The sequence below is a fragment of the Taudactylus pleione genome, unplaced genomic scaffold (genome assembly GCF_031769625.1).
Source record: "Taudactylus pleione unplaced genomic scaffold, aTauple2 ptg000116l, whole genome shotgun sequence".
Classification (NCBI taxonomy): domain Eukaryota; kingdom Metazoa; phylum Chordata; class Amphibia; order Anura; family Myobatrachidae; genus Taudactylus; species Taudactylus pleione.
In genome coordinates, this window is record NW_028284518.1 from 15,451,116 (window position 1) to 15,463,280 (window position 12,165).

The following is a 12,165-nucleotide window of genomic DNA, read 5'->3' on the forward strand; positions in this document are numbered from 1 at the left end:
TAACATTTTAAGTTAAGAATGAACGCCATCAAATGATTTCTGGAAATATGTTTATGGTAAATGATTTAATAAAACTGTATGTATTGATACAGTATAAGACTAAATATAATGGCAACATATGTGAACTGAAATAAAAAATACTTTGTCATTGATTAATATAATAAAAAAAAAGTATACAGGGTCAATCCAATTAAATTTGAATTATCACGGCATGAGTAAGTGCGTCTGTATGCCGCACTTCCAGTACCACCAGACTTGCACATTTCTGTTCACAGCCTATAGGGCTGCAAGCAAAAATATGCGAATTGGGGGTGAGATCGGGTCGCCGGGGGGGTTGAATTGCCGTGAAGTTGCCGACATTTCCATGCCGTTGCAACGGCAATTTGGTCCCTTCGCTCCTAACTGGATTGACCCCTATAAATTAAATATTTCAGAAATATTAATTAAAACTGTATACAGGTCATAAGAATCTCTTTCTACAAAAGAGAGAGAGGCTTAACAATAAACTAGTCAACGTCACTGGGAGGAAACTTAAAGGAGCATAGTTTAGAGATCTGCTCAATTCATTTTAAAATAAAGAAACCAAGCTCAGGTTTCTAGGACATTGAGAATAACACTTCAAATGCCAAAGGCTAATCTCAGAATTACTTCATTTTGCCAGATCTGGGAAAGCAGCATCTTGTGTCCCTACATATATGAGCAGGTATGGTACTACTGTAATTAAGATAAGAGAAATCTCAAATTGGGCTCCTTAAAATGCAAGACAAATACAAGTATGGCTGATTTACAGAAATTCCAGTTAGTTTGAAATCTATGTAGTGATGGAATGGCTTAACTACATCCCATAGTGATACATTTCTGTAATGGTCTAGCTGGGAGATGTGAAGTTTATTCAGAAAGGAGGCTATACAGTAGGTGCATGGTCTATAATATAGGCTGCTATTACGTTTAGAAAAGTATTGCTGATAAAAACCCCAATAACTACTTAATCTGTACCTGTCCATATATTATGTCTCTTCAATATCCTGTGCTGTTTTTTTTATTTTCTATCATATTCATGTATTGAAATATTTAAATTTAGTTACTAAAATATTCTACTTTAGGCATTGAGATCAGCAAAGCAAGTGGCAAAATGATATTTAGTAACATTACCTAGCTAAGGCTTTATGATTATGTGGTATTTAATTGTTGAATTAAGATTTAGTAAATGGCAAATGTTATTCAACATCAAAATAATGTAATTTTACATAACACTCCTCAACATATGTATATATATATATATGTATTGATATACTAAGCTGCCAACCTGACTGTGTTTTTGTGCAATGTATATTTATTTTTCCAGTATTATTGAAAACATGCAGCGATAACTAAACTAAACTGTCCAGTTGTAGATCAGTCTTAACTGGGCAATAATGATGTAACCTATGTACATCTAGTGCATAAGTGTCCACATGTATTGCCCAAATCAAATTAGTTTATAATCAGATGCTAGTTTGTGATATAGTACATCTCATATTTCTATAACCCAAGGGTGGGCTGTGCTTTTTCTAAAAACAATGTGCACTTTTTCTTGCATTTACAGATATGTAATCACATCGGCAGACTGACAACAACAAAAAATATTATGAAACACAGCATAATTAGTGCTGCGGGTGAGTTGACTTACCTTTGGAAATAATGTGAGAAACCTAAAAAAACTAAAAAATTCAGCTGTAATTTCTATGTAAAATATATATTTATTTGTCAAAAGGTAGTTGTATAAATGGTTTCCTATAACGCTAGCCTGTCGCAATTTTCTTAGACAAATTAAAATAATAACAATTTTTTCCTGAGTATCTGAATTAATAACATTTTCTAAAATCCTTTTTCATAAATGTATTTCTAGAAATGTTAGCCTTTGCATTCCTGATGAATCAGGTACTCCAAGCTTTACTAAAGAGAGGCCAAAACCTTGTCAGATGCACTCGTTGCAACTGACACTATATCATAGCATGTGTGGTTACAAAATCACTTTCATGTCTGATAATAAATCTTCTCACTCATTACTCGGTAATGTCAGAAGATGACTGCACGTGATTTGTATTTGCCTATGTTTGAGTTCATCTATAAAGTTCACTGTCAGTTCCCCATGATGAGTGAGTTTAAACTGCTCATCCCAAGCTTTGAATGAGCCTGAGTTCATCAAAATTGGACACGCAGTGGGGTAGTATTATGTGCTAGCTTTATACCTAATGACTAGGGAAGCCAAACGCAGGATCGGGATCCGCAGAATCCTGGGATTTAGCAGTAAAAACACCAGGATTTGAATCCCTGAATTGGTGTCTCCAATCCTGGGATTTTTGGGATTAAGCTGTGCACAGCGCATCTTCTCTTCAGCCCAAGGGTAGCGCTGCGCACTAGTTCTGTTGGCTCAGATGCTGTCCCCGAGCCTTCTATGCCAGCCCGCCTGCCTCCTCTGGAGTCTGCTGTGGGCAGCTGTTGGCTTGTTAAGCGGAGGCCTGGCTGACTCCGTGGACCCTGTCTGACACTGAGTCTGAGGCAAGCAGCATGCTGGCACCAGTGCGGCCTGAGTGGGGGAGGAGGAGGACTGGAAAAAGAGAAGAGGACTGTGGCTGGTATGGAGATTGGGGGTGCCACTTTCTGCTGCCTGCCAGTGCCTGGGCCCTGCTGACCGGCCTGCACTCTTTCTGAATGAAGACTAGAGTATAAGACTACAGGGTAAGTCAAGTGAATGTGTGACACAGTGTCACACAAACTGTCTGTCACACACACCCTGGTTTTTGTTAGTGTAGGGCAGTGAATAATAATATTCTCATTGATCAACTCAATCCCGAGTAACCCAGGAATTCCTGGATTGAGATTTTTTCAATTCCGAAAAAATGAGGTTAGATTGGCTTCCCTACTAATGACATTATTCTTTGTTGCAATAAAATTACAGCTGTCCGTCTGGGATGTTTCAGCAGGCCTGGATTTAATTTTTTTTGTGCTCCAAGGCCGCTTTCTTACCTTAACTAATACACATTGATAGCATCGCATACTGTAGTATAAAACTCCACATCCATTTTATTTGTATAACATGAGCACATAATTCCCCCTGGCAGACAGTAGAGAGCCGGCCCAGGCCCCATTACTATCAGAGGCGTGGCCTAATCAAGGAGGAGTAGCCATGCCCTGTTGATGATAGCCTGTGTGTAATTGAAATGGGGAGATACATTTTATTGTAAGTGACATATTATTAGTGTATATTATATATACTGTTTTGCGTTATATTACATTACGTGGAGAACAATAGTCAATTTTAGGATTTGATTTATTTTGTATCAACAGATATTGCTCTAAGTGAAGATTTCTAAATTGTAAAACAGAATCTGGGTAAGTTATTGTACACTCTTTACATTATAGAACAATCTAAAGCTGTTTTGTAATTTGTATGGTATATTTTCTGGGCAAATAATATCTACAGTAAGTTACCTATTCAGTTCATTTAAGTCACTTATCCAGTTTGCTGACGTGACCAGGTTCAGGTGACAGGTGGGCAGGGCAGCTGCAAATTTGATCAATCTGTCTTTGTTGTTCTACAAACAGACTGAAAAGGCTGAAAATGGTATCATGTATTTATGTTTCAGCTCTAACACAATTGACTCCTTAATGCATCCTTCATATTAAGAAAGTGAACGCCAGAAACCTGCCCTGGAAAAGAACAGTGTTTTACTTAAGTTCCATGGTCCATTATCCAAATTCTGAACATATAAAAAAAAGCCAAAGCAGCAGGTTTGGATTTTTTTATATGTTCAGAATTTGGAATATTGCCCAAGGTCATGCATTACGGGATATGTTCAATATCTCGGCACATGGGACAATAGTCAGAATACCAGCGCTGGCATCTCGACCGCCGGAATACCAAAGGTAAGTAGCGGAGTTAATGGAAGGTTTAGGGTTAGGCACTAGGAGGAGGGTTAGGTTTAGGGTGTGGGAGAGGGACGTTAAGTTTAGAGTGCTGGGAGGGGAGGTTAGGTTTAGGCACTAGGGTTAGGATAGGGACAGTGGTGTCCTTTCCCGTGGTGACACACGATGTGGGGAGGGATTTGCGCCGTCAAAAATGGGGGTGTGGCCTCTGGGTATGGGGCGTGGTCTTGGGGGAAGGGGCCTGGCCTTGCGGGCCGAACCTAACCGGCCCGTGGTTATCAATGGAGTGGTGGGGGTACCGGAGGTGCGGGTAGTGCCGGCTCCCTCACTGTGACAGGAGCCAAGTGCTGCACTTAATGCTACAGTGCAGCACCCGGCTCCTGTCAGGGGGAGCCTGCACCTTGGTGTTACCCCTTGGCGGGTGACACCTGGGTGCGGCCCGCACACCCCTTGTGATGCCACTGGATAGGGAGAGGGTGGGAGTAATGATACCGACCAACAGGTGTCAGTATCCTAACCCTGTCAGGATGCTGGCATTGGGATTTTGAACGCTGAGATATCGGCACCGGGATTCCGTACTCATCCAATTATTACATTGTCTACCTCCACCCAGGGCAGAAAACTGAGCAGGGACACTGACCATTTGCAGTTCCAGGGAGCAGTGGTGTCCCTCCACTGGGTGACAGCCAGTGCGGCCAGCAGGGTAGTTGGTAAAACAAGAACATGGTCTCGTGGTAAGGGGGCATGGCCTTGCGGATAGGGGGCATTGCCACATGACCTAAACTCCCTGTTTTAGTTTCTCTAGGGGGTGTAGGAAATACAGACTGACCCTGGGGACCAGTTTATTTGCAGTTCCAGCTCCCGCACTGTGTCAGGAGCCGAATGCTGCAAGTAATGCTAGAGTGCAGCACCCGACTCCTGCCACTGCTAAAAGGCTATAACCATACATCAGCACTATAAGTGCAAAATCATTGTTTTTAATTGCTTCAATTTATTAGCGGATTCACTTAGATTAATTTACATACTTTTATTTTTATTTTATAATTTTATATTTATTTTTATCATTATTCTTATTTTTATATAGTTTTTTCATTTTTTGATTTTATATTTATTTTATTCTTTTTCAGATTTTATTTATTGTTCTGATCATTTTACATATCTATTTCACTTCACCTCTCCACTTCTTTTCTTTTTCCCCATGAACCTAGATACTACATTTTTCTTATCTATTTCTCAATCCCCATTCTTAGCGCTCAATTTCATTCTTTGTATTTAAGATATCCTTTATTTATTTGAGCTGCTTCCAAACATAGAAGCGCAGTGTTACTATTATTTTCTCTACTGAGGGGGAGTCGGCACTTTGGTGTCACCCCTCCACAGCCCCCACCCCAATTGTGATGCCACTGCCAGGGGGAAAGGCTATTTGGGACTATCAACCCTGCTAGCATTAAATGCAGTGCTCTAAAATTTGTTTCACTGCTGGGAAGGAGAATTTTATTTCTGTCCAATGACAGGGATTGAGTGAAAGGTGAGATATCATGTGACCAACCAAGTCAGGTGGTACTGGAGTCTCTACACTGCAGGAGGCAAGATGGGACAGGTAAGTGAAATAGAGAGAGACTATGGGGTCTATTCAGTAAACCTTGGAGAGAGATAAAGTGGATAAAGATAAGTCCCAGCCAATCAGCTCCTAACTGTCAATTTAAAGGCTGTGTTTGAAAAATGACAGGAGCTGAGTGGTTGGGACTTTGCTTTCTCCACTTTATCTATCTCCAAGGCTTAGTGAATAGACCCCTAAGGGCCTGATTCAGAGGAGGAAGAAATGTCAATGTCAGATGCAGTCGAGCCACTGAGCATGTGTCACAGCCTCACTGCACACGTTGATTAGAGATGATCTAGGATTTATTTACAAAGTAAGTGATAGGTAGTGACCATTTAGGGGAGGCAGAGCTGTCACTAGACTTTTTGGTGCTTTGTGTAAGAGAGAGCATTGGTGGTTTTTTAAATAGGGACATTAGATTGTGCATCTGAAAAAGGGCCATGGCCTCATGGGGAAGGGCCAGGGAAGAGATGGGGGAGGCCAGGAGATGCTGGGGATAAAAGAAGAGGAAGCTACAAGTGAAAATGATAATAAACAGGAAAATTTACAGGCCCAAACAGCGCCCCCTGCCCAGCGGTGCCCTGTGCCATGACACAGGTCGAACTATCCTAGTTACGGCCCTGGGCGGAGGTAATGAGGGTGAATAGAAAGATGCAGGCATGTCACCACCATTTTCTGGGTGTGCCCTAGTCAGCCACTGTGCATTTGCTCAGAGTTGGACTGGCCCCAGGGTCTTAGTTGAGACGAACATTCTGAGACACCAAACTGTAGGGTTGCTCAGAAGTTGATGGTGCAACCAATGTTCCTGATTTTGCATTTTTTGTATGGAAGCAGCTGATCTGAGACACCAGTGGTGGGCATCTTTGCACACAAGATGGCGGCTTAGTTATTAGCATATTTTTGCAAGTCCGCTGCTTCTGCTAATGCAACTGAGTCCGCCTCTGAATCAGGCCCTGAAAGACTGACATGTTTAGAATATTTTTTTTCAAACAGGTTATAATTGATAATCAGCCTCTGATACCAGCAGGGGATTTATTGATTCAATATTTTTTCATTAATTAACAAGATTATGATTTATATTATGTTATTACTGATTGGTATTCAGTGGTGTATGCAGCCTGCTCAGCTGTCCATTCCATGCAGTGACCCTGCTCAAATTGCACAAATTTCATTAAAAGTAACAAAGTGAATAACGGAAAGAGTTCAGGGGTTACAGTGTGGTACAGTACTTACACCATGGACTAGGCATGCCACCTCAGTGGATTCACCATAGCTTCTCCAATGACACATTCCAAAGTCCTGTCACAGAGCAGACTACAAGCAACTATCAATGCAGCATAATACATATTTTTAAGTGATTAAATTATAACCATTTGCCATTTGTAAACTAGGCTGGAATTGAGCCCAGAAGATACCAACAAGTCCAATGAAATTCATGTCTGTCATCAACATTGAGGAAAGCGATTTAAATGAAACACAGGAAGCAAGTTTTGAAGATCCCACTGACATCCATTACACCATTGCTGCATGTTGTACCTTTGTTGTCTGCATTTTTGGATTGCTGGGAAATGGAGTTGCCTTCTGGTTCCTTTCTTTCAGAATTCCAAGAAACAAATTCACAGTGTATATCATTAATCTGATCATTGCTGATTTTATGTATCTCCTTTTTAATACCATTCTCATGATCTTCCAGATAGATCTGCTGATAGGTTTGCATCCGTTTTTTCCGGGAATGCCTCATATTATTCTTTTTTTAGAGATATTTTATGATGGTGCATACCAAGCTGGTATGTTCTTTCTGCTTGCAATTAGCATTGAGAGATGTCTCTCTGTCTTTTATCCTATTTGGTACCGTTGTTGCCGCCCAAAACGCCAGTCATCAATAGTGTGTTCATGCATGTGGGTCATGGCCACTCTTGAAAGCTGCCTGGAAAACCTACTTTGCTCCCCAAAGGCTTACAAGTCTAGATCAGCAATGTGTACAGGGGCTCAAGCGATGACATTCGGCCTATCGATTTGTATTTCTATTCCAGTCATGATGCTGTCCAGCACCTTTCTACTTATCAGGATTCAAAAGACGTCTATAAAATCGAGGCCTCCAAAACTTTATATTATTATCATTATTTCTGTATTTGTTTTTCTTGTTGCCTGCGTGCCTGTGAAATTCATGTGGCTAGCATTGTACCTGAAAATTCTGCCAAATGATTTTCACACTGTGCATTTCTTCTTCGCCAGCATTCTATGCACTGTGTTTAGTAGCAGCATCAACCCATATATCTACTTTATGATTGGAAGGTACAGGAAAAAGAAATTCAGGGGTTCTATTCACAATGCTCTACACCATGTTTTTCACATTGAAGAGGATGAGTCTGAAAAGACATTTGGAGAAGGCTCTGGTATCAGCTATATTAGCTAATTTACCAATTCTGAGTCCTTTTGGGGAATATAAAATACAATAGTAAGATTATGATTTAGGACACCTACAAGTTGTACATTACCTATTGTAGTTTTAACGATACATGTGACCTGCCCCTGCACACCCTCCAAAGATGACCCTATCTTTGTAGCACAAATTAATTTAAAACAACTTACTGGAACTTAATAGTTCTGAAATGAAAGTGTGATTCTGGAATATGTATTATTTCTACCCACACCATTATTGGTGCCTGTAAGACTACTTAAGAAACCTAAAAGGAGCAAGTGAATGATACCATCTGATATTTACAAAACTCATTATATCACTTATATCATATCGCTTACCAAGGGCATTGGTTTGCAGTAACGTTAAAATTCACACTTAAAATATGTTCAGTATGTGGTTTTAATAAGATGTCTTCTGGACTAGGCCCCTATTTACTACAGACCGCATTTAAAATGCTGTTGTAGTGTGATATTTTTGACTATATTCATACTGAGAATTTAGGAAATATCACATGGATGTCCACATGCAGGGACAGTGCTTGCGATAAAGCTCTTTCCCTGTGAATCCTCTTCGCACACTTCTCATGGTACTTTTTGCAAAAAATACAGTGAGAAGGTGCCTGGGCATGCTGGTTGATGGGGGCTGTGGACTCCGGTCAGCTGTGCTGTATACTGAGATGCCGGTTTACAGCACAGCAGGCACGGGTCCCAGTGCAGGAGCCCCAGTTACCATCTTTCCAGAGGAGAGAGCTCGCCAATCACCGATCAACAGACCCCCGGCTACAGGTAAGAGTTTGAGTTTTTTTTATTTTATTTTTACAGTGATCAGCTTGTGGTCTATTTAGACCATAAAGCTGATCACAGGGGCCAGCTTCAGCTCTGCTCTGCCTGTCAAAGCAGAGCAGGAGATACGGGAAGCAGAGGAGACCCCGGTTATCTACAGATAGCGTTATTATAGCAGCGCTCCCACCCGGTATTTTTTCACAATTCAGCCTTAGTAATTATCAAGCAGATCACATTTCCCATTACAAGCATGGGAAATGTGATCTTTTTACTAAAGAAATGCGAATTAAAGGGCTTGGAGTAGTTTTTCACAAAGTAGGAATGCAGGATGGCGACCTGCTCTCCCAGGAGCAGAGGCGTATTAAGAGACAGAGGGAGACTGCACACAGGCCCCCTCCTATCTCTCCAGCGGCCAGCAGTGCACTGAACGCAGTGCTGCATCAGTAGACTCTGGGTACTAGCCTTTGCCCAGTGTCTACTGCACATGCGCAGTTTCCTGGCGGGAAAATGGCCGGAGAGGTAAGTATTAAAAATATGGGTGCAGGGTGTGCGGTGTGGGTCACCCTGGACCCAGAGGCATGTGTGCCATGCACCCTGCACCCATTATAGATCCGCCCCTGCTCAGGAGTCAGTTTGGGAGTCACCTGTTCCAGGAGATTAGGCAAGTATGTATTCAGATCTGCCACAGACTTTAGCTCAACTCTTTTCTCTTCTTTCCACTGATCTTTATGTTGGTATATAGGCAGTCAGTATGAGTATATATATATATATATATATATATATATAAAGGTTTAGCAATATTTTTTAGGTGAATGCATCAAAAAAATTCTGTTTTCATTTTCATTATGTATTGCGGCTTAGATATGAATGTTTGGGAAGTATATTACATTATACTTTTGCTGAAATCAAGTTATACCTAGTAATGACTAAAACAACATTATGCAATATATACTGTATGATTTTGATTTCAATCATTTCCATCCCACAAACAAAGTCATAACCATAATATTAAAGAGTGGTATTGTAGACTTTTTGTTACTTTTTTAACCTGTGCTTATTTCACAATTAAAAAACAGCAGTTCACAATCACAGGTCTAACGCCTGGCTGTTAAAAATCAGGGTAATACTGATATATTTGGTAATAGATCAATATTTAAATACATAGTGATTTATCTAAGGGTTCATTATTCCCTATGCTGCACCATGTATGCTTCCACAGCATGGATATATTTATCATACATAATATTTGTACAATGAATCTGCATGGGGCAGCCAGGTCAGCAGTGAGGGAGCGTGGTGGGTGGGAAAGTGAGCGGTGTAGGGTGCGTCATTGTGACCCTGCCCTCCCCCCACCATACTGTGCAGAAAAAACAGGCATTATATAGTGGAGGGTTGGGCTACGATGACATTATTCATTTGTGCTCTGTAGGTGGTGGCCGCACAGGTGGGGTGCGAGCGGATGTACAAGGGGGCTGCCAGTTGTGATGGCGGTGGAGGAGGGTGCTGGAAACTTGCCTACTTTTCCAGGTTTTCAGGAGCCTCCTGGCCATTCAGGGAAAGTAGGCAAGTAGGTCTTTAATCTATGGTATTTTTGTCCAGTGTCTTCTAATATTTTTGTGTGTAGGAAATCATGGCTAAATTGTATTAGTGTATGTATTCTTGATTTGGCCTAATGCTTGTATCGGCCATTAGATATTAATATAATCATGTTTATCTGTAAAATTTGTAAAATTAAAATAATAATAAATCAAAAAATTAGCTGCTGCTTTGCTTTTGTGAATTGTATTTTTACTGGTTCGGTGTATATTTTAGTTTCCATTACTAGAATAATGACGCAAAAAGGACTTTTGAAAAAATGTAAGAAAAAAGGTATGTTTTATGCACATTTATGCATTTTGTATGTATTAGATAAAACAAAAAAAAGTGTAACCTTGCATTGGAAAGTAGCAGCTAGGGTTTCTTTCCAGCGCTATCAGACTGGATTATACAGATACATAGAAATAGGAACTTTTTCTATGTATTTTGCTTGTATTGTTCAGGTCAGCAGTCAAGTGACTTTCTGTAAACAGACACAGATTGTAACATCAATTCAGGGGATGTAGTCAGGATCCTGACCGTCAGATTGTCGATTTATGGTTAGGGTTAGACACTAGGAGGGGTTTAGGCTGTGGGATGGGAAAGTTAGGGTTAGGCACTAGGAAGAGGATTAGGCTGTGGGATGGGAAAGTTAGGGTTGGGCTGCGGGAGGGATAGTTTAGGGTTAGGCTGCTGGAGGGGTGGGTTAGGGGGAGGGTAAGGTTTAAAATACTTATCAATATCCATCTGGATTGTGACCATCTGGTTACCGCTGTAGGCATTGTGACCGTCAGGATCCCATACTCAACCCCAAATTTAGCAGTACCTTCTTTGCCTGCAGTTTCATGTCATTGTATGTAATTTATTTTGAGTAATGTTTCCCTCAATGTACCACACTGTGTAATATGTCAGAAGAGTAATAAATATGCTAATGGATGCAAACTGCAGTATGCATAGTAAGAAATACAGAGACATTTACTCACTACGGGGCTGATGCAGAATTGAACATATGTCTTGTTGGGAACACATGTTGAGTATTTTTGCAGTATTCATGCCCAAACTTAATCATATGCAAGTATGGGTGATGCAGATTGCTGGCATCTACACTTATGACCAAAAAAGCAGAACTGAGCTGCAACGGGTCATACTCAACTAGGCAAAGTTCAGTGATGGCATATCAACGAAGTGTAAATTTGCTTGTTAACTCACATATCACTTACACAACGTAGATGGTGCAAGTGCACACTGACGATGTTGAGTAGCAAACCAAGCATGCGGGAAGGAGGCCGGCACACCGCAAACTGTGTGCAACTGTGAATGCAGGCAGTATATAAGCTTTTATTTCCATGGAGGCAATGAGGCGCATACTGTATATGGCTAATTTGTGTTCAACCACCTTATGGGAAGGAAAACAAGAAAATGACCCTTCTGGGTTCTTCTTTCTCTTTCTTCCCTTTTCTATTTTATCCATCCATCCATTCAAAAGCTCCAGTAGGCTTATCTGCCAATAATAGACTAGACTTGTAAAAATTATACAAAATAAGCCCTGCCATTTACACAAGCTGAACCATAGCCCATAGAAACAATGCCCCAATATACCCACCTACTTCCCCACATTAAAAAACCATACTCCCACTCTGATAGGTCAATTCCATTTTAGGGTCCTAAAATGAATACTGGCCATATGCTCAAGCAGCTTCCTGTCCTAGAGATCACAGCAATCTTTCCTGGAGTCTTTACCACTCCTGATAGACACTCTTTGCAGGCAAACAGAAACTGAACTGTTTAAAAGTTAAGAGTGTACTCACTAATGTTTACTCACTAATGCTACATTGTGATCCTGCTACTTGTCCCAAATGTATCATTGTCAAATTTGA

At 40.7% G+C, this 12,165-nt stretch overlaps 1 protein-coding gene across 1 annotated transcript; it reads left to right on the forward strand.

Annotated features, from left to right (window-relative positions):
- The first annotated feature begins 660 nt into the window (after positions 1-660).
- LOC148524784 (proto-oncogene Mas-like) lies at positions 661-10,413 on the forward strand. The gene is made up of 4 exons (XM_088471787.1): positions 661-703; positions 1,586-1,655; positions 3,331-3,375; positions 6,901-10,413. Exon 4 carries the CDS (start codon positions 6,936-6,938, stop codon positions 7,923-7,925), a length of 990 nt encoding a protein of 329 aa, XP_088327913.1. The 5' UTR covers positions 661-703; positions 1,586-1,655; positions 3,331-3,375; positions 6,901-6,935; the 3' UTR covers positions 7,926-10,413.
- Positions 10,414-12,165: the final 1,752 nt, after the last annotated feature.

Excerpts from the sequence above, each read along its gene's own strand:
- LOC148524784 (XM_088471787.1), top strand. The coding sequence starts at position 6,936 with ATGAAATTCATGTCTGTCATCAACATTGAGGAAAGCGATTTAAATGAA.